Source organism: Anomalospiza imberbis, chromosome 5 (assembly GCF_031753505.1).
Source record: "Anomalospiza imberbis isolate Cuckoo-Finch-1a 21T00152 chromosome 5, ASM3175350v1, whole genome shotgun sequence".
Taxonomy (NCBI): domain Eukaryota; kingdom Metazoa; phylum Chordata; class Aves; order Passeriformes; family Viduidae; genus Anomalospiza; species Anomalospiza imberbis.
Genome location: NC_089685.1, coordinates 19,722,400 through 19,744,398, shown reverse-complemented (window position 1 = coordinate 19,744,398; position 21,999 = coordinate 19,722,400). Strand labels below are relative to the sequence as shown.

Here is a 21,999-nt window from a genome sequence, read left to right as displayed (position 1 = left end):
TACAGTACCCCTTATTTACAGAGTCATGTCCAGTAATTCTTCTGGGAAAAGGAAACTTTGTATAGATGAGGTTGTGCTTGATGACAGACAAATGGAAAAGCAGAGAAATAGATAAAGAAGCCATGCAGAACTTTGGTGGTGCTCCATGGGTGTCTACTCCTCTTGTTCTTGGATAATTTTTAAGGGACCAGAAATGAATTGGCTGGACATGACACTGCAAACCAGGAAAGCTGCAGAGCAAACAAAATGAGTGAAAAAGAACATGAATCAGTCTGGAAAATCCAGTCTAGATGCAAGATGGGTGAGCAAAAAAGAGGCTGGGGGAATAGTTCTCTTTTACACCTCTATATCTTTAATTGCAAAGAAAAATGTGAAAAACCAGGAAACAAAACAAAAAGAAAAAAAAAAGTAATGACCCCACTGCTAGCCAGTTAAAAGATGGGCTTTGATTTGACACCAGCATACCACAGAGATCTAAAATGCTAGGAGTTCTCTCAGAGAATTTTCAGACTACAGATAGTATTTTTTTACTAAAATAGAAGTAAAAAAATTTGAAGAAATAATATATCGCCTTCCTAACTCTGCAAAAAGACTAATTGCTACTCATAAAATATTAAAGATTATAAAGTTCATTCTAGATTAATAAACAGGATGAAAACTGTAAGAGCTAAATGTGAATGCTCAGAGGATCTACAGTTGCTGTGCAAGAGCAGCAGCCATGTACACTGCTAATAAGCAAGTTCATGTCTAAATGTGATTATAAGTGGAACAGACATGGAGATAATTTACCCTCTAGCATACAGAAAGCATGAAACTACAATGAAAAATACATAGCATTTCTGTGAACAGATTTTTAAGTAAGGGGCAAAAGATAAAAACAAAGCACGCAAAGAGATTTCTGGCTGTGATGAAAAAAACAGGACACTGGAAAATGCCTGAATGTGAAATCACAAATATACTTGGGCCAGCTGGAGCTTTTTTGTCAATATTTTTCTTTGGGTTTTTTTTCCAGTACTTCTGTGCTGATGAAGCAAGGATAAGACAGTGGCACACAGGAATGTAAATGCCACATTTGCATTGGTATTACAAAGAGAATAAATGAATTTGCTACTAAACATGCTTGCATTATTTGAACATTAGGTACCAAAAGCAATGTACAAGTGTTGTTGTTTCACTGCTTGGAGCAGATAACCACTGCTTTCAGGTAAACCATAGCAACAGGATGGGTACTAACCAAAGGTATAAAAGCACAAGAGATAACCTATTTATAACATTATTATCCTTCCAATAAGGATAATAGTATTGCAGTTATCAAAGCATTGGGAATACTACTTACCAGTTCAGGAATATTTACCCAGCAGTCTGATACAAGATGGAAAAGTTGGGTTGCAAGTGGATTTTGAGATCTTTAACTCAACATTATTACATCTAAGTATGATTTAAGGAAGATTTATGTGTAAAGTGTGTAAAGTTCTCAAATTTCCCATTGCAAACAGGCTACATTCTGGTCAGAGCCACAAGCAAGAAATCCTGTTTAGATAAAATAATTTTTTCAGGATAAATCATGCAGTAGGGAGCAAGTTACACCTGATGATTGAAGATCACTTCCAAGTGTATTGAATTTTATTCTGACAGCACAGCTGTGGATTTGCACAGGTTTTATCAAAACTGCAAATCCATTTTCTACAAGCACAGGGCATGATCATGAGAATGAAAGGCAGTGGGGAGTCCTGGTGGCACAAAGTCCCTCTGCTGGGAGATGGCTTACCAGACTCTTCAAAAACCAGGCCACTGAACAGCTGACAGACATTGGAACAGGCTTTTTCATACTAGACTATCAAAAAGCCCTCATAACCAGGTAGCCTGTTATTGCAGAAAATATTTATGCTCCAACATTAAACTACCTGGAAGACATGGACAATATTTTCCTGGTGACAAAAGTATAGACCTGAAAAAACATTCCTCCATTTCAAACAAAATAAGAGAAAAACTGAAATGGGTTTGAATTATTTTCTACACTTAAAGGAATTATAAAACAATGGTTAAATCATCATTTGCAAGGTTGTTTAAATTTTACTGCATCCATGAGAAATGAAGTATTGCCAAGTCCTCACAAGGGCTGATGTTTTCCAGAAGAATTATTACAGGACTGCTACAAATTCCATACAGGATGCATTATCAAATGTTCTGTTTAACATCATAATGGCACTGAGCACTGCAGTGTGATGTTACAGTGATGTTATAGAAAGTGTGAGTTCCCCCGCGTGTCTTCTGATGGAGCCAACAAAGATCTCAAGGTGCAGAGGGCTGAAAAAGAAAGCAAGGTATTTATCATGACAGCAGGTGTACTTCTGATTCAGAGACTGAAATGACAGAAAGAAGGAGAGAGGAAATCTTTGAGAGGATTTAGAAAAAAATAGCATCACTGATACTGCAGCACTTGAGGTTGGAGACTTATCAGTCCCATTTGTAACAGTTGAACATTCAGGTTGACTTCAATTTAAAGGGCTCTTGGTAAAAGCAGCATTCTTATTATCCCTCAAAAAAGGTTTGCACAGACGGATTTACTGTCTGCCCTTTGTCTTCCTCTGCAAGGAGAAGGAATCTCATGTAAGACTTTGGTAAGCAACATAGAGCTGTGGGTCAGGTGCAGCTTTGCCAGGCTGCATAAGATAAGACTCTGTAAGATGAGACTAGACCTGGCACCTTCCAAGGGTTCGTATGTGTCTGTCTGACTGCTGAGTACCATGGGAAGGGGCTGCCTTCTCCTTAGGTAACACAGTTCTTGTTGAAGTCTTGTATCACCACTGGTGGCACATTTTCAAATTAACTTGGCATTCAGTAAAGTACCATTCTCCTCCTGATCCTATCTATCTAATTGCATTTTTGAAAAATGCTTTCAGGTTGAGCATTTGCATGACCCTACTTTTTTCTTTATTGGTACTCTTAAGAAGACTGCCAGGTGGGCCGATGGCGCTTTGTTCTTCGAGCCATCCATGAATATTTTAGAGGAGCAATAAAACTTATTCATAGTACATTGGTTTTGCAATAAAATGATAATTAAAATTGTTAAAATTCTTGATAATTTATTTCAGCTGCTTATTTTTTCTGGCAGGTCCTTAAGAGGAAGGGAAAGATGGGAAATATGAAACAGAAAATAGCAAGTTAAAATTAATCAAATAATATTCCTTCCAAGTTTACAGTAACGAAGTGTTAGCAGTCATGCTGAAGAATTTCTCTACACAGAAAGCATCATTCAGCTTCTCCTTATTAGATCATCTTTATGAGGCATCCACATTATTTGTTCCCTTGAGAGCTCCTGGTATTTGCAGAATTACTTTAAATATGTTAAATATGAATATTTTGAATAAGTGCTTTTAAAATAGTCCTTTGAGGAACAGCTGCAAGATCAGCAATTCAAGACAAAATAAGGGTTAGCCATAACCATTCCATCTCCTCTTTGCCTGCTCTCTGTGATAGTTCCCAGAGTGGTTCTTTTCCATTCAGCCTGAAGAGCATCTGAGATGTGTCTGCAAAATGGATGCATGAAGGGTGGGTGGTGACTTCTCCTGTCTGGTGTAGCTGAGCTTTAAATTCCAAGCAGTGGAGTTGATGCCTTTCTAAGAAAAAAGAAAAAAAAGAACCCAGTTTCTGTGGAAAATAGAACAGATACTTCTTTCACATCCCCCTTAGAGCTGTGTTTTTCATAGATAACTTTGCTAGCTGGTTACATCTACATCCCTATTCTTAGGGACACAAATGCAGGCAGCCACTAACAGGTCTCTCAAAGACAATGATGCTGAGTGGTTTGACTTCAAGTTTGTGGCTCACTCTGCATTTACTGATTGTTGGCAACAGAGACAGCTGAGCCCTGCCTAAGGGACCCATCAGACAACCCAACAGAGCTGTAACTCACACTTTTGGCAAGAGAAAGGAATATGGCTGTCCACTGAAGTTCCTAGCAAGCTTCCTTTCATTCGTTATGCTGAGGTTACAGAGAATAGTGTGTATGATGATCCAGAAACCTTTTGTCTTTCTTTGTTTCCTTAGTCTATGTTTAAAGGCTTGCTTTTAGTGGTTTCTTGTTAATTTTCTTCTTAAGCCTGTCCTTGGAGCCTAACCTTCCAGTGGAGGTAGTATTTAGGGAAAAGGCTACAAATTTTAAACAGATCTTTTCTGAGGTTCATAGAGAAAGAATTTGCCTATACTGCTTCTTTAGTGGTTCTTGAGGAAAACATTAATCTGAAAGCTATCCTAAGCATGCTATGCAGCTAATAATTCCTGTGGAAAATACAGAAGTCCAGCATGGTTAACAATTTATAGCAATTAGGGTTTAATTTGAACTTAATAAAAGGTATGGTTTTCTGTCCATGTGGTAAGGTTGTGCTTAAAGTATTTGACCCATTTTTATAAACTGAGTATTTCATATACAGTTCTAATTGTAATTTTTAGCAACAAAATTCTGTTGTAAAGAAGCACAAATGAGATTTTCCTATAAAGTGTATATGTAGACTTATTCTAATTTAAACTTCAAATGTGATTTTTAAAACTGACTCCCTAAAACTTTTTATTTACCCTGGTGTGTCTTGTTTCAATCTCGCTTAAATCAGTAAGCAATTAAATCCAAATATGAGGATGCATAGACAGGGTTATATAGACATAAATGAGCTTTTAAAATGCTTTAAAATTACTTTGAGTGACTGCCCTATATAAAGTCTTGTAACCTGAGTGATGTATTAAATTAAAGCTAAATCAAAGGGTAGTGCATGAGAGCAGTCATATGCTCGCTCTTAAGGAGTGAAGGGTTTACAAACAGATTTCTCTCGGGGAAGAAAAGCAATTGACACCCAATTAGTTAAGGCATATTCCTAAAGCTCAATGACTCGAGAGCAAATTACGGTTGTCATTGTGGATTTGTGAAGTGTGCTGAACCATGATGCATTCCTTCAGAGGGAAGTTGCTTAGACATGAAAGTATAAAAAAAGCAGAGCACGTAAGAGTTCTCCATGCTTCTATAATATCTGAGCTTCAATAAAACAAATTTGTAAAGTAACCATGAAGTCAGCTAGATGCATTTTTATGGATTCCTGCTGCTTGTTAAAAACCTGTTGATGACTCACTGAGCTTTGAACCGAAATGCAGTATATCAGTCCCTTCCTCCCTGCAATTGGTGGACCCTTGGCTCTGTAGCTGTAAGCGGTCACAAAGATGGTCTGTGCCTGAGCAAAACGACAAGAGAGAAGGGGGTTTGCTGCATGACTAGGAAGAGGCAGTCATGTTGCTCTCTGTCTCTGAGAAGGGCTTTTCCTCCTTCAAGTGGAAGGTCAGTGCTGTGTGATAGTGATCGAGGAAACCCTCATCAGCAAGGGACGTTTTCAGACTTCATTCCTCTTTCTTTATTTGCATGTGCCTCATATGAAATAGCCCCAAGCCTGGACTTTATTATCAGTCAACCATTTTTGCAAGATTATTCAAGAGGAGGCGAACAGCTGTCATTTACAAATATACATGAGTCTGGGAAATAAGCTTATTACTTTTTTTGACTTATTTAAGAAAAGTCTGGTTTAGTATGGTGAAGCATTACAGCTGTACATCAGAAAAGGCATCACCTATTCACAGGCTCCCTTAAGTTCTTGGTCTAGTATGCTTCAGCAAACACAGGATCAGGTTCCCTTATAACAATGTCCCAGCCTAATGCACCAGTCACACACTTAGACCTGGCATCCTGTCTCTGTGTGCAATGCCCAGGACACAGTGCTGCTTGCCCATGACATGGTGCTGCTTGCCCAGGACATGGTGCTGCCTGCCCAGGACATGGTGCTGCTTGCCCAGGGCATGGTGCTGCTTGCCCAGGGCATGGTGCTGTCTGCCCAGGACACGGTGCTACCTGCCCAGGACATGGTGCTGCCTGCCCAGGACATGGTGCTGCCTGCCCAGGGCATGGTGCTGCCTGCCCAGGGCATGGTGCTGTCTGCCCAGGACACGGTGCTACCTGCCCAGGACATGGTGCTGCCTGCCCAGGACATGGTGCTGCCTGCCCAGGGCATGGTGCTGCCTGCCCAGGGCATGGTGCTGTCTGCCCAGGACACGGTGCTACCTGCCCAGGACATGGTGCTGCCTGCCCAGGACATGGTGCTGCCTGCCCAGGACATGGTGCTGCCTGCCCAGGGCATGGTGCTGCCTGCCCAGGGCATGGTGCTGTCTGCCCAGGACACGGTGCTACCTGCCCAGGACATGGTGCTGCCTGCCCAGGACATGGTGCTGCCTGCCCAGGACATGGTGCTGCCTGCCCAGGGCATGGTGCTGCTTGCCCAGGACATGGTGCTGCCTGCCCAGGACATGGTGCTGCCTGCCCAGGGCATGGTGCTGCTTGCCCAGGACATGGTGCTGCTTGCCCAGGGCATGGTGCTGTCTGCCTAGGACACGGTGCTGCCTGCCCAGGGCATGGTGCTGCCTGCCCAGGACATGGTGCTGCCTGCCCAGGACACGGTGCTGACTGTCCAGGACATGGTGCTGCCTGCCCAGGACACGGTGCTGCTTGCCCAGGACATGGTGCTGCTTGCCCAGGGCATGGTGCTGCCTGTCCAGGACATGGTGCTGCCTGCCCAGGACACGGTGCTACCTGCCCAGGACATGGTGCTGCTTGCCCAGGGCATGGTGCTGCCTGCAGGCACAGCAGCTGTGGCCCCATGGGTGCGAGGGCTGTGGCACGTCTGCAGGCGTGGTGAGGAGTGGGGTCAGCAGGCAGTGTCACCCGGAGCTGGCTGGAGGCCCACATCACGCAGCTTGCTCAGCTTCGGTCATCCACTTGATTCAGAAGCTTCAGTGTGGTCCTGAATAAGGATGCTTTTCTCAACTGGAAGCAGAAACAATTTAGTGACAAAGTAATTAAATCATGCTGCTCATGAAAAGCCCTCACTGTTAATTTACGGTGTTTGTTGGAGCTCCCAGAATGCAATCATTGAAACAAAGACTGAATTGAGAACAAAAGGAAGGAACTTCATGAGAAATTTAAATATAAAACTAATTTTATAACAATTTGAAGTGTGTCTGCTTGATTTAATTGGTTTTAAGGAACTCACTCCAAGGTTCTAGGTACATTAAGACAATTTGAGCATTCTCTGATTTTCTTTCTTTGCAAATTTTTTGTTTAAGAATAGGTTAACAGTTTTACCACAGTTATCAAGAGCCTTATGAGAGAAAGAGAATCTATATTCTTTCTGTTTAGTGCAAGTTTTGAAAACCTTGTTCTTTGTCTCCTGTAGTTGACACAGAGTATAGGAAAGGATAAGGAAAGATGAAAGTAGACTCAGCCATAAAGAAGACAGAAATCTTAAAATAAGTATGAAATCAGGAAATCTAACAGGCAGCTCTCACAAACTTAGTGGCTGCTAACTTTACATTTTGTGATAGGGAATTGAAACTTGTATAAAGCCTCATAAAATACAATAAAGAAAAAGGGCATTCACATTATCTGTTACTTATTTCAACATGAATAGTAAAAGATTTTGTTTTATTTTGTCTGTCATTGCTCTAATTTTATTCTTTTTCAGGTAGTAATATTAAACTTATATTACCTATTAAAATAAATAATACCGGTATAAATTTTATTTTCATTTTCTCACTTAGTTTGACTATCTTCTCTTTGCAGGAACCTCATCCTTCTCAAATAAGACCTGAAAGTGGTCCACAAGCAGGTGGAACCAGACTTACCATCTCTGGTATAAATCTGGCCACTGGTTCCAAGAAAGATGTTCAAGTTACAGTCGGTAGCCAGCCTTGCAATGTGTATGTAGCCTGAGTAACTAACAATACAGAGCTGTGTCCTAAAAAAACACCAACCTTTTCTGGCCCTTATAAATTAAACAAGTCCTTTGTCTATATCTTTGTGACTCCTCCCATGCAATGGAGTTCTGCATGTAACATTCAGACAGAAACTCATTCAGAGGCTTCAGCGGAAGGAGCAGTTATAAAAACCCCTTAAGTGGGAGAATTTATATGTCCAAAGATTTCTCCACTTTTGGCTTTCTCTGCTAGACTGGCTGTTTCAAACCCACCCATGCTTTCACTCAGTATGTCCTCAGTGGTTTTGTATAAAGTATTAATTTTCTAGTCTCCCATGGTTTGTTCTTCTCCCTTCTTTTTCCTTTTATTAATTGCTGCCCTTGTCTTTTCTCAAAAAAAGAAAAAGGAAGGACACTGAGTGTGCTGACATTGCATTGTTCCTATGTTTGTACACTGTTCGTTGTTACATCCTATATCTCTTTTGTTAAAAAGCTTATGTGATCTGATGGAAGTGTTATCTCCTCTCATAACTACTGTACCCAGCAAAAATAGAGCCCTGGTATTTTTGTTCTGGAGTATATATGTAAAAGAATACAAAATTCCGTAATGTTAGTAACAGAAGATGTTTCCTCTTTTTCTTCTTCAATCTAGTACTGAATTTGGAGACGAGATCATCTGCATTACAGGACGTAATAACAAGGTTGAACCTGTTCTAGTCATAATGAACTATGGGGGCACAAGAATTACTGTACCACAGCTGTTTACATACAGCGAGAATCCTACTGTCACCAAATTCCTGCCAGTAAATAGCTTCAGCAGGTAATGAAATGTTTGTTGTAACATTCTTCACAAACTATGTGTAATACAAAATAAAAATATTAAATATAGAATTGTTTGGAATAAACTCCTATACTCTAGCAATAGAAACATTTAGGTACATAGGGCTTGTGGTCTTAACTGCAATTGATGTTTGAAAGTATTCTGTTTACTTCCAAATTTTTATCCCTTTTCAAAAGTCAATGTAAAAAGTGTAACATCATGACCTAAGAGAACATTAAAAATAAATTTGGCTGTGACTTCTCTTGGAGATAATAGTATCTGTCTTCTTGAATATTGAGAAATCACTTGTGTAAAATAGGATTTGGTTTTAATGTTTCCTTTTCATTTCTGGTTGGGTGACTTTGGGGGCTGGAATTTTTTCTTTGGTAGATCAATAGTGATTTACCTCATGGAATTCAAATAACTTTTTTTTTTCTTCCAAATAAACTAAAGCCTATTTTTATGGATTGCTTTGAGGTTTACTATCCCTCTAAATCCATGTCACTTCAATGACTTTAATTCCCACTGGCAACTTACATTCATTCTTATTCTTATGTGAATGTATTATTTTTTCAACAATGTGCTGCAAATAAAAGGGAATAGAGAAGCCAGGTCCCTACAGACCTGTGGAAAAAATACTCTCAGCTCTGTCTCTATGTGTGTACTGTAGGCAGAGTGATTTTAATAGTAACATTGGAGAAGTAAAGCACACAAAGATTGGCATCAATGTACAGCCAAAAATCCTGGCAAAGCAATTTGTACTTTTTTCAGTTCTGCTGTTTTAAATTGAGTTTTAAGTTTACATTGATCTTTTAAGTGCTTTCATCATAAATAGCTTTAATAGAAGTCTTTTTTGTAAGATATCTAATTGTCATATAGGCATTACATATAGGGGTTTTTTCAGTGGAAGCAATAGCAGTGCAGGAGGAAGCAGTGTATAGCTGTGGTAGTCTGCCAATGACTTGACTTCTTTTTTAATTCTACCTTGCAGTGGAGGGAGAAATATTACTGTAACTGGAACTGGTTTTGAGCTCATCGAGACTTTCTCATTGGTGATTTATGCAGAGCGTCCAGAAGCAGGGAGGATGAATCAAAAAAGGGTAATTTTCTTTCTTTTCCCCCAAAGGCATAACACTGGATGTACAACATATAATCTGTTCAAAAACTGCATATAAACTTTCCCACTGGACTTCACTGGGCTTGGACTGAAATAAGGTTTGAACAGATTTCTGAGTCTGTTCAGGGTGTTCCTGTGGAGGAAGATCTTGACTTTCCTCCCATCTTGCCTTACATTCACTTGTACTTTGCAATCTTCTGCTTTAAAATTAATTTCATTTATTATGGATAAGGAAAAAAGATTTGGAAGTGTTTGTTTTTTCTTTATCTTTCTCCTTCTTCTCCCCTTGCAGCCATTAGCAATTTGCCTGAAGCAGGATCTAAATCTAGACAATGCAGACTGCTCAGCTTTGCACAATCAGTGTCTTTTATTCCCTGACATCTCAATGAACCAAGTCTTTTTCTCTTCTTTTTGCTTCATGCATATTCCACCTGCAACAGGTCACAAAAAGTTTTGAAAAATAACATTAAAAAAAAAACCCTTCTCACATCTCCTTTTAAGAGGAACTGACATTACCAATAGTCTCAATTTCCCCTTCTTCTAGTGAAGATCACAATTTAATGACATGATTTATACCAAAAAGTGATCTTCCAGTAAGAACACTATAAGACTCTTTCTAAAGCTGGCTCTTCAATGTAAGACTGTCTTGTGATCCATAAAGAGTTTGTAATGTGCATGTTTTGTATTATATGCATGACTCAACTTTTAGAGTATGCCAAAGGCAGCTGTATTGGGATCAATTAGAACCCTATCCCTAAAGATTTTTAAGAGGAAAACTGACTACATTTTTTAGGCTATAAACTTCAAAAGGTAATTGTCTTGATAATCTTGACTCCCAGGACAATCTAAAAGTCTATTTAGCACTCTTAACAGTGTTTATCTGTATTTCTTACACCTCCTCTTATGTACTCTCAACCCGCTAGCTTAAGTCAGCATTACCTATAGCACACATTCTTCATTTAGACTTTGCCGACTACTCAGCTTTTCTAATCTTTTGGTTTGCTTTCACTTGCATGACAGTATCAGAAATGTTGGGGAGAAGCTATCTAGTTGCATTGAGTATGAAGTGAGAAACAGAGGTGGTGATAGAATAAATATTGAGGGCTCCTATTAGTGTTGTTGCCTGTGGTTGATGTTACTGAATGATTGAAAGTGTCAGGGTAAAAACATTTACTGAATTGGGGAGGGAGGATGGGTGAACTGAGTTGTTAATTTGAGTAGTTGAGTGACAACTGTTGAATCTTATTCCAAAATTTTACTTAATGATTGTATTGAAATTCAATGAGGTATTATATGGTGTAAGCAGAAAAGAATCGACCCAAGCTACTCAAAGGTACAGAAGATGATCGGGATTAAGGGTGACATGTTAACTTCCTAATCTGAGAGGAATTTGATAGTATCAGTCCAGTGGTAAAGAGCCATATAAATTGGGGGCAATGGAAACTGACCAGTAGCCCAAGCTGCTTCTGCAGGCAAATGCTGGAATATAGTGAATCGATGATTCATCATCAATAAATAAAATGTATTTAATTTTCTTTTTCAAAAATGCTTCATACTGTGGTATTTTTGCTGTATGGGGAGGATATAAATTCAGTGATTTTATATCTATGGTCTAAAGTTATCAACAGTTATGTACAGAAAAGAATTGGACTCTAAAATGTGCATGTTCTTCTTCTTGTCTTCTTTCTTACAGTTTTATGGAAAGGTTGTTACAAGACTTAATGAAACCACGGTGGTTTTTTCTTCCCCACCAATACTGGAAGACCCAGAAAACTATAACATTACCACTGTTATTCTAATGGATCATTATAAACTGGTTGTAAAAAATGAGAGCCACTCCTTTGCCTATGTTGCAGACCCAACTTTTGAAAACTTCACAGATGGCATCAAAAAACAAGTCAACAAACTTATTAACGCAAAGGTAAACTTGTCAAAAGTTGGTGTTTGCTCATTTTGTCCTTGAAGCACGTATGGAATTTTTCATTCCTTTCTCAAAGCCTTAACAGATGTTTGGTGCCATACCCCAAATTCTTGGTAGAGTACCTTACCTCTGCTAGATGATGAACATTGACAGCTCCCCTTTCCTCCCCACACCCTTTCTTAGAAAGAATTCCTATCTTTTTTAGCCGAACTTTGGGTTTGCCAAGGATGCCCCCTCCTGCTGAGTCTGGCATTTGCATTTGGAAATGCCCTCCCCAACAGACCTCCCAGGAACTGGAAGGGACAGCTCATCTCACCTCACACCAGGAAGGAAGGGAGAGGAATCACATAAATCTCAATCACTCTGCTGTTCTTTAGGCTGCAGTGCAAATCATATCTGCTGCTGAAAGTGATCCAAATGGAAAGTTGTAATTCAGGATTTCTTGTCCCCCAAGACTTTGTGATGATAACACAGTCTTTTCTTTTCTGTCTAGGGCAGTAACCTGAACAAAGCCATGACGATAGATGAGGCCCAGGCTTTTGTGGGTGATGAGCCTTGCAATATAAAAACTCTAACTGAAACAGACTTATATTGTGAGCCACCAGAAGTACAGCCTCAACCAAAGAAACGGCAGAAGAGAGATACCATCAATAACCTTCCCGAATTCATTGTACGTTACCTTTTCTGTAGAATATAGTTTCATGTATCAATAACACTGTACAGTGCCTCTTGACTGAAGTAATTTGTTCTCCAAAGTTGTTGTAGCACTGTGAAGAAACTCTTTGCAGTTCTTTGTTCCTCCAGCTTCTGCCTACTGCATAAATGATGTCACACGTAAAGAGCAGTCTCAAGGCTGCAAAATACCTTCATTATATCGAAATGTAGAACTCTAGCCAGACAGACTGGGGATTTTTCTTCCTCAGCTGAGCAAAATTAAATTACTTCATGGAATAAAGTGCTAGTGACCCAAAGTTAGTTTAAAATATTCAGAAGTATTTCCTTTGTTTGGAAGTTAGAGCTAGAAATTCACTTGTGAGAATTACTAAAAATTTAGAGTGCAACTGAGAAGTGGCCCATCTTAACATTTGCACTTGTTGAGACAAAAGTCTATTTTTATCTAATTAGGTAAAATTTGGACTCCGGGAATGGATCCTTGGAAGGGTGGAATATGATAACCGTGTGACTGATATCCCGCTGAATCTTATTTTGCCACTGGTACTTATTCCTATGATAGTAATCATCGGCATTTCTATCATCTGCTACAGGTAAGTTCTTCTAATTAGGTCCTCTTGTTTTCCTAAAGCTTTCAAGGTACTACCTAATTGTTTTCAGCTCAGTCTACAGAAACTATCTTCATCTTTTTTATGAGCTGCATAGTTTAGAAAAGGAGTTACAGCTGGAAATATGTATGAGCATCATATTATTCCTCTCATGCATGCCAAATTCCTTGGTGTCAGTCAGCCCAGTCCCTTCTTTATATGTAAACACAATTGGTCTCAGGTTTCCCAAGTAAACAATTGCAGACTGAGTTGCACACATAACCTTTTGAAATGGCAGCTAAAGTGGCATTTGTGGAGGAGATAACTTATAGATAACTTATTCTGTATAAATACCTATGAATGCTGCCTCAGTCAGCACGGTAGGTTTGAGCTGGATGGTTTTGACTAAGAGGTCATTTTCATTTTTCCAGCTAAATTACCCACACACAAACTTCATGGTTAATGTTGGAATTCATGCTTCATAAATGGCCAGAATATCTGTCTGTATTTCACTTTAAATCTACTTAGTCCAATTTTAAGGTTAGTAATGAGGACCTCATACTGCCCTCAGGAAGGGGTGGATTTCACTCTTATGGTACATATCAATACAGCTGAAGCATGTGCTGTACAGTTCTTGTGAACCTCCATCAAACCTTCTGAGTTTGATCCCAGACACTCTCCTGGGTGGCTTAGGGCCAGTACAGGACATGTTGCAAGGAATCCTTGCTCAAACTGAGTTCCTGTACTTGATATATGATTGAAAGCATTTGTAGCTACTTCTTACTGGATTTTAAATTACTGGCCCAAGTCTGCTTTGAAGCAACCAGCCCATGACAGCACCAAGTTGCTTTACATGGAATGAAGACCACTGTTGCTGTTTTTGTCATCCATTCTCTTTCTGCTGTATTTTAAAAAATCAAAGCCATGAAAATTTCTTCCAGACCTTGGGCTTCCTTCTCAGAGCTGTTGCAAATTATTTACTTTTGCATTTTGTAACTTTTTTTAAATCTTACCTCTGTTCCATAAAGACGCAAGAGCCAACAAGCAGAACGAGAGTATGAAAAAATTAAATCACAACTTGAAGGCCTGGAGGAGAGTGTCAGAGACCGGTGCAAGAAGGAATTCACAGGTATTACAGATATTTTCACTGCTGTGGGTCCTCTACAGCAATGAAGACATGCTGGAGGAATGGTGCTAGCTCACTAAAACTGTCTTCTGGGAAGAAATAGTCAATACATCTTAGTAGTCTTCATTGGCATTGACATAGAGGAGGTATTTTGCTATTATGTATGACAGAAGTAAATAAAATAAAATAGGTAGCTGAGTTTATTAAAATAAATTGATTATTTTAGTCTAAAGGAAGAAGAGAGTTAGAAATTGGGAGTATAAACTAGTTAAGACTGGGGTTTCTTATAGCTATTAATGTGATTGGCCATTAACACAAAGATAAGAATGCTTTATAGTGACTAACAGTGGACTTAATATTTAGCAAATGACTGTGTGTGCAATGTATGCACATTAAAAACTGTTTTCAGAGCTGCAAAATTTATTTGCAGCCATCAGCATACAAAGGGATAATTTGGTAAGCTCACAGGAAAAAAATAGCGTTTTACCCTGTTTACCATGGGAAAGTCTTAAGCTTGATTAGAGGAGCTAGCTAATTGTTCTGTTTAAATGTAGGCATCATCCCAGGGAAGGCAGCAAGACATGTGAAGGCTCAGCATTTTTATATGTTGGATTACTCATCACAATGCTTAAATTAGGCATCTGAGAGCAAACTTTGCAAATATTGGCCTAAATGATTACCATGAAATGTCACTTCATTATCTGAATTATACTTACTGTTGGGTCATGTTGAAATAATCTCTATTAAAAAAATACCCACATGTTTTATTGCTACAGAGAAAACACCGTTTCATATTGACAGTGGCTAAAAAGCAAGATTGAATAAAACAGGAATTTCAGGTTAGAGTTTGACATTAATTTAAGAAGCTCAGGGTATCTCAAAGATTTCAGCCATGCTGGAAGCCTCCCTCAGTCTTGTTTTTTCTGGCATTTCTGGGACAGGATGTTCTTTACTTGTACAAGCTTGCTTTCTCTGGAAAGCAGCTCCTTCCAGGTTCTGGACACAAACTAGAAGCAAATGTTTGAATCAATCCCAAATGGGCTTCATTTCAAACTGCATTTTGAACTCTGAGAGGATCTATCAAGGTTCTCCCTCCCTCTCCCCACCTCTCCCTAGGCACATCTTACCCATTTCTGAAAGGAGAAGGTGCCTTTCTCTTGCTGGGGCAAGAGTAGAGAGTTACACATTCCTGCTACCTGTTGGGTTGAAAGTTTCCTCTCTGCTCCACAAAGTACAAGCACTGGAGGAGTAGAATGCACATCCAAGGAGTAATCCAGTTCCTAAACTACATCCACCTTGACTTACAGTTAAATGAAGCACTGAAGTCAAAACACATTCTGGTTCCATACTCTGAAACTGTAATGTCAACAGTAGAAAGTGCAAACTCTCTAAAATACACAAGAACAAAGCCAAGGAAGGGGACAGCAGGAAGGAAGTTCTAATACCACACAGAGGGAAGCAAGAAGATTCTTTGTCCCTCGCCTTTGATGAATGCTATAAAATAAAGAGGCAAATGAATGAGTAAGAGCAATAAAACTCCTGAGATAACAGGTCACTCTATTGATTAACATGGTGTTCCAATCAGTCAGCAATATTGGGTAATTGGAAAGCCTTCAGCTAGAGTAGGTGCTCCAAAGGATGATTCTCTAATTTTTGTCCCTTTTAAAAACTTCAGGCTTTTGAAACACACAGAAATATTTCCATTCATTTCAGTGAACCATTTAACCTTCTTCCTTTCTGCCATTCCCTTCCTTTCTATTAAATTAGCTTGCTTTACACTTTAAGACTCTCTTTCCTAGATTGCTGTGTTTTTTAAATAACTTTCTGTACTAATTAGACTCAGAGGGTATAGAATACAGATTGGGGAAAAGGAAAAATAAAACCAAAACAAGACAAAAAATATTGCAATGCCTTTTTCTAGTTCTGTACTATAATCCTACATTCATCTATATGAACTCACTCAGACACCATAAAGGCCCTTTTACAGATAGGCAATAACAAGGAAACCATCAGCGCTAAAGGCAATTATCCTCAGGTCACCATAGGATTAGCTGTGGTTATAGTTAATAGGATGATTGTTAAAAATAGCAAGAGAAAATGTGAGATGAAATAAGTTTTTCTGCTGAGTTGCTTTTTCACTATTACAAGGCACTCAAAGAGCTTGTATTGCCTAAAAAACCTGCATAATTTTTAAACTGATCCATTAAACTTCATTGCATATTGCAGATCTAATGATAGAGATGGAGGATCAGACAAATGATATCAATGAAGCTGGAATTCCAGTACTAGACTACAAAACGTACACGGACAGAGTCTTCTTCTTGCCCTCCAAAGATGGAGAGAAAGATGTGATGATTACAGGAAAGCTGGATATTCCTGAGGCCAGGCGCCAGACCGTGGAGCAGGCTTTGTACCAGTTCTCCAACCTTCTCAACAGCAAATCATTTCTCATTAATGTGAGTACTGAAGTAGATGCACCTTGTCTCTTAGCTAGGCATGCCTGTGCGTATGTGTGCAAGACAGCAGGTTTGCAAGCACAACTGAACAAAAATTAGTAAAAATAAGATTTTCATATGGTTCTGATTTCACAGTAACCACTGCAGATATGTGGCATCACAGCCAGAATTTCCTGTTGGATCCCAAACTTCTGTGCCAGGTCATGTAATATGGAGTTAGTCATCACTGCAGTGGCTGTCAAAAGGAGGTATTTCCAAATCTAGCATAAAAACTGGTGTTACAAGTTTGGTTTAGCCTTTTAAGAAATGTGATCAGAGACTGTTGATCACAGTCCATCCTGGCTCCTCACAGGAGTCACCCGTGGACGGCCGTCTTCCAGAATCTCTGCCCCAATGAAGGCAGAGGCTCCTCAAGTGGCCTATTCAACAAGACGGATGAGTGCTCGCAGCTGCTCTGAAGAGACTTATAATTGCTCACTCTCAAAAACTGAAGCTCATTGTCAGACACCTAAATATAGATTTAGGCTTCTAGCTTTTTCTCTTTTTTTTTTTTTTTAATGAGAATCTAGTGCTGAACTAGTTAATGGCAGAATTAGAGTTCATGGCAGATGAGAGCACATTCACAGGTGTACTTACATTACTGTCTTTGTAATTTGATGTGAAAGGACTGGGAATTTGGGGGAGAGGGGAGTTGATTTTCTCTTTTAAAATTGTCACAGAACACTATTTTACATTTAATTAAAACATCCTTTTTAGATAAGATTTTAGAGAAGTATATAAGCATTCCTTTGGTCAGTCCAGTACATTGTATATCTAAAATCAAAATTTAGGTAACATTTTCATATAAGTTCTTTCAAACTTCTGAAAACTTTTTGATTCAGTGCTTAGGAGATTTAATATCAAAATAATGCTGCTTGCCTTCTTAGTGCAGACAAGTGTTGAGGTTCATCAGAAACCTGTAATCTGACTTAATTTTGCATTTGTTTTCTTTTTCAGTTTATTCACACACTGGAAAACCAAAGGGAGTTCTCTGCTCGAGCTAAAGTGTATTTTGCATCTTTACTGACTGTCGCTTTGCATGGAAAACTAGAATACTACACTGACATCATGAGGACGCTGTTCTTAGAACTGATGGAGCAGTATGTTGTGGCCAAAAACCCAAAGCTGATGCTAAGAAGGTTTGAATGATTGTCATATTTTCTGTATGTCTCTGGCTTTCTGTAAATGTGTTTCTTTTGCATTGTGACTGTGGTGAAATGCCGGCTATCTGTAAAATCAGAAATAACTTGGCCCAAACATATGAGCAGGACAAGCCCACCAGGAGCAGCTGTGGAAGGCACCAGTAGGATGCTGGACGGGACTGCTTATTCAAATACTGCAGTGTAGAAGCACCTATCTTACTTTGAAATACCACACTGAACATTTCATTTACTTTTTAATCTAGCTTTATCCCAAATTATCTAGAATTTATACCACACATCACCTCCATTATGAGCACACATAATCAACTGCATTGTGCATTCAGTGAGGGCTTGGTCTAGTGTTTCAGCCCAGCTAATATTCCCAATAAATGTCAATAGATCTTGCTCTGTGTATGTTGTAGTTTTGGAATCTGTAGGTTGTTTCCCAGTAACTGCACAACTGGGTTAATTTTTTAGCTCTCACAGTGTAGAATCAATTTAAGATTTTGAATAAAGGATGTGTGCTTTTCAGCAGCGAGATGAAGGCACCTACTCAGGAATGATGAGCAATACAAAGCACTTATCCTAAAGCAAGTATGCGCTTTCAAGACTCTATAGGGAAATCATTGCATTAGGAGACTGAATGCATTTAAGCATGTAAAAATATTATATTTCAAGCAAGCAGTGGTTTTTTTTCTAAACCTTGTCATTAAGTGCCCTTACTACATTCAGGTTGTTTTTTTTTTTTTCTTCAGATCTGAAACAGTTGTGGAGAGAATGTTGTCTAACTGGATGTCTATTTGTTTATATCAGTACCTCAAGGTAAGAGTTGAAGTCTGTTGCCTGTGGGGTTTTTTTTAATCAGTATTACTTAAAAAAGCTGCACTGATTTTGATTTTGCTTTATTTCATTTCCTTTCCTTTACACAGGACAATGCGGGGGAGCCTCTTTATAAATTGTTCAAGGCTATCAAACACCAGGTAGAAAAAGGCCCAGTGGATGCCGTACTGAAGAAAGCAAAGTATACACTGAATGACACAGGCTTACTGGGAGATGATGTTGAGTACACACAGTTGGTAAGCAAAGCATGATTAATAGATTATAAAATCTTTTTTTTTTTTTTTTTTTTTTTTTTTTTACAATTAATTCCTGTGCTGTTACATCTGTACACAGACATACTAGTCAGGTCTGTAGTGAGTTTTCTAGACTACTGTGAACTGCATAGAAATTCTGGTCATGGGCAGGATTGTCAGTAGTTTGACCAAAATAAGTCTCCAAGCAGGAAAACAGAATTATAAAGTATCTTCTAAAGTAAAATTGAAATCCTGCCAGTGCAGATTCCATTTCAATAAATCCCTTTCATAATTTGCAGTTGGTGTGAAAAGCGGTCAGGATGTTTGGCTCCTCCCCTTTTCCCATCGAAATTCATTTGCATTTGATTTTTGCAGAATTCTTGCACTGCCATTATGCCTGAACTTCAGGTTTTCTCCCTTGTGAGTGCTGCTAATCAGCATATTGAATATCATTTTAGAGATCATTTTATTAGTATACCAGATTGTGCTCCTCTGCAGATCTGTGAGATGGCTCCACAATCTCCAGAACACTTTATGAACCTCTTTCTACATTTTTTTCAGTGTGAGTCAAGATCTCATGAATGTGGGCAGCCCAACTGGCATTGAAAGTTGTTTATTTCCTCTCAGGGAAATAATTCCCTACAGTGCCTCTACAGCCAGTTCTGGAGACTTGTGCTAGTTGCTTCAAGTGGGAAGAAATGGTCATTCCTGGCAAGGGAACTCCCACTCTGAACTCAACCTCCCCCTGTATCTGATCACCAGTGCCATGGTCCAGTTCTTTCCTATTATGAATTCTACTTTAACTTAATTCTGTTCACTGTCAGAAATTTCCACCACTTTTCAAACATACTCCAGAACACAGAATCACTGTCTTTTGGAAAATCTCAAGTAGCCCACTCTTCAGCAGGGAGTATAAAATCTAGTTTTACTCTTTCTGACAGTCTTGCTGGTTTTCTTCAGGGTCCAGTGTAGTGAACATCAAAGATGCACAGACTGTCCTTCAGAGACAAATTCATGATTTTTTTTTCTTTCTAATGTCTTTTTTATTGACATGTTAGGAGTCACTTGTAGTTGTCTTAAACTGAGAAAGATGCAGTGACATGCATGCAGCATGGAAAAGAAATGTAATAAAAAGCTTTATTAAGTCCTTGGTTGGGTGGGAAAAATCACCATTTTATGTATTCTGAAAGGATGCTGATGGGAGGGCTGATGGGAAAAAAGTTCTGTAGGACTTGCACTCATGGAGTCGTCAGACTGTGACCTAGAGTAGCTGAATGAAGAATGTGTTGGACAAGAAGAAATTTTACGTTCACCTGATTTTTGGGGATTAGTTTAGGTGCCGTCTTTATAAGTGCCAACCACAGAAAACACGCTGATTGGCAATGCTGGCTATAATTTCTGTTGTATATGAAAAACAAAATTTATTTGCACTGTACATCATGTACGTCTTAATAGCAATAATTATTTGGTCTGTTTCTTTTCATTTAAAAAAAGAACCTGCAATTAAGCTATATGACTCAGTGTGAAGCAGAAAATTCATGAGTGCAATCAGATGTGGGCACAACACGCATATTAGCTAGATATTAAACATTATAACATTGTACAGTAACAGTATTTGGTCCAGACTTACAGATTTCCCATCAAACAAATATTTTATGTATGTGCATGCATGGAAGTTGATGAGATGTATGTATATGTGTATATACATATGATAAAAGATTATGGAGGGGGTACTATTGCCATTGGTTTTTGGGATCTTTGGCATAATTATGATGTTGTGGTAACTCTGAACAGTTAAGGGCCATTTGTGCACCAATGTAGGTTAAAGCATGAGTTAATTCCTTCACTTCCACCTGAAAGTGAGACAAGGTGGGTAAGTACAGCATAGAGCAGTTGTCTGCTCTCTAATTGTTCTTATTTAAAAGATGAATCTGTTTTGCATCACTGGTTACACTGACATGCTGCATACTGAACCAGCAGCAAAATCATGTCTAATTACCATAAAGCTAATAGGAAAAGGAAGGTGAAATCTCATGATTAGTTTGAGCGTTCTGTCAAGGGACAGTGCAATCATGTTTAATTTGACTGCCGTATGGTACAGCTTTTCTTCACTTTTTCAAAACACCAGCTATGCAAGTTTATTTCTGAGGTCTGATGTGATAAATTCAGGCATTATGGTTGGCAGGACTATATGTATCTGATATCTGCAGTGTTTCTCATGTGCCTGGCCTCCTAAGTTACCTGACTGGCAAAAGATCCACAAGGGCTCTGAGCTGTCATACTGATTCAGCTAGTGAAAGACAGAGGTTTTTCATACTATCTATTTGAGTTTTTTTGATTTTTTTTTTCCTTCTGGGGAGGTATTCTGGCCATGGTTTTCTTATTTGCTTTTGTCTATATTGAAATTGACACTTACATAGCAAAGCTTCTTTCAAAAAAATCCTTCTAGATTTAGCAAATGACAGGCTTTCAAGAATTTCTCTTTAACATTAAGAAAACCATGTCAATATTATCAGAAAACAGTAATATTTAAAATGCTAGAGCTAGCATAAGCTACTTAGGTGTATTCTCTGGAGCTATTAGAGTTATTAGGACAACAGAAGGCAGTAAATGAAGTATTCAAACACATAAGATGATAGAAATTACTTTTATATGTGCATACATATGTGTATGTGTGTGTGTGTGCTTAATGAACAGCTGGTAACAGGAAGTGAAGTTTGGAGAGCTGAACTACTCACTGCTCATCAGCTGAGCCATGTTAAATTACCATATGTACATAAGTAGTCTGCTCATCTTTAAATCCACAGCCATGAAGAAAGCATGAAAGAAGGCAAAAGCACATAAGATTCTAGGAGTTCAACAAAGTACAGTTCAAGTTATTATTGGGAACTCATGAAATTTGGGCACTGCAATACTTGGCCTTTTTATGTTTAGGATTATCAGGTTAAATGTGAAGCATGTAACAAGTCAGTGGTCCAACTGCTTTGTTCTTGAATGTTTCTCTCTAATGAACTCCCAAGACTTAATAATATTAGCATATTAGACATGACTAAATCTACTCTGTATCTTTTCTGTCTTGTCATAGTGGGAGAAATTAACTGGAATTTATGATGCTGGTTGGCTGCATAACAGCAAAATATCCTTCAAATAAACTATACTCCCACTGCAAATATGTTTTGCTGTGAAATAATCATGGCTTGGTGAATTTCAGATACTGTTTGCATTTAAATCACCCAGAAGAACAGATTCAGAGGTAATTCAG

At 38.8% G+C, this 21,999-nt stretch overlaps 1 protein-coding gene across 6 annotated transcripts in view; it reads left to right on the top strand.

Annotated features, from left to right (window-relative positions):
- The window catches only part of PLXNB2 (plexin B2), a 252,434-nt gene that overhangs the window by 211,199 nt on the left and 19,236 nt on the right, over nt 1-21,999 (top strand). For all 6 annotated transcript variants that reach the window (XM_068189818.1, XM_068189813.1, XM_068189816.1 and 3 more), the window contains 11 exons: nt 7,652-7,788; nt 8,437-8,604; nt 9,596-9,704; nt 11,415-11,642; nt 12,136-12,312; nt 12,768-12,907; nt 13,930-14,030; nt 16,254-16,483; nt 17,480-17,661; nt 18,420-18,486; nt 18,594-18,740. In XM_068189818.1, the coding sequence (XP_068045919.1) occupies nt 7,652-7,788; nt 8,437-8,604; nt 9,596-9,704; nt 11,415-11,642; nt 12,136-12,312; nt 12,768-12,907; nt 13,930-14,030; nt 16,254-16,483; nt 17,480-17,661; nt 18,420-18,486; nt 18,594-18,740 (1,686 nt within the window). The remainder of the gene's footprint in view (nt 1-7,651; nt 7,789-8,436; nt 8,605-9,595; nt 9,705-11,414; nt 11,643-12,135; nt 12,313-12,767; nt 12,908-13,929; nt 14,031-16,253; nt 16,484-17,479; nt 17,662-18,419; nt 18,487-18,593; nt 18,741-21,999) is intronic.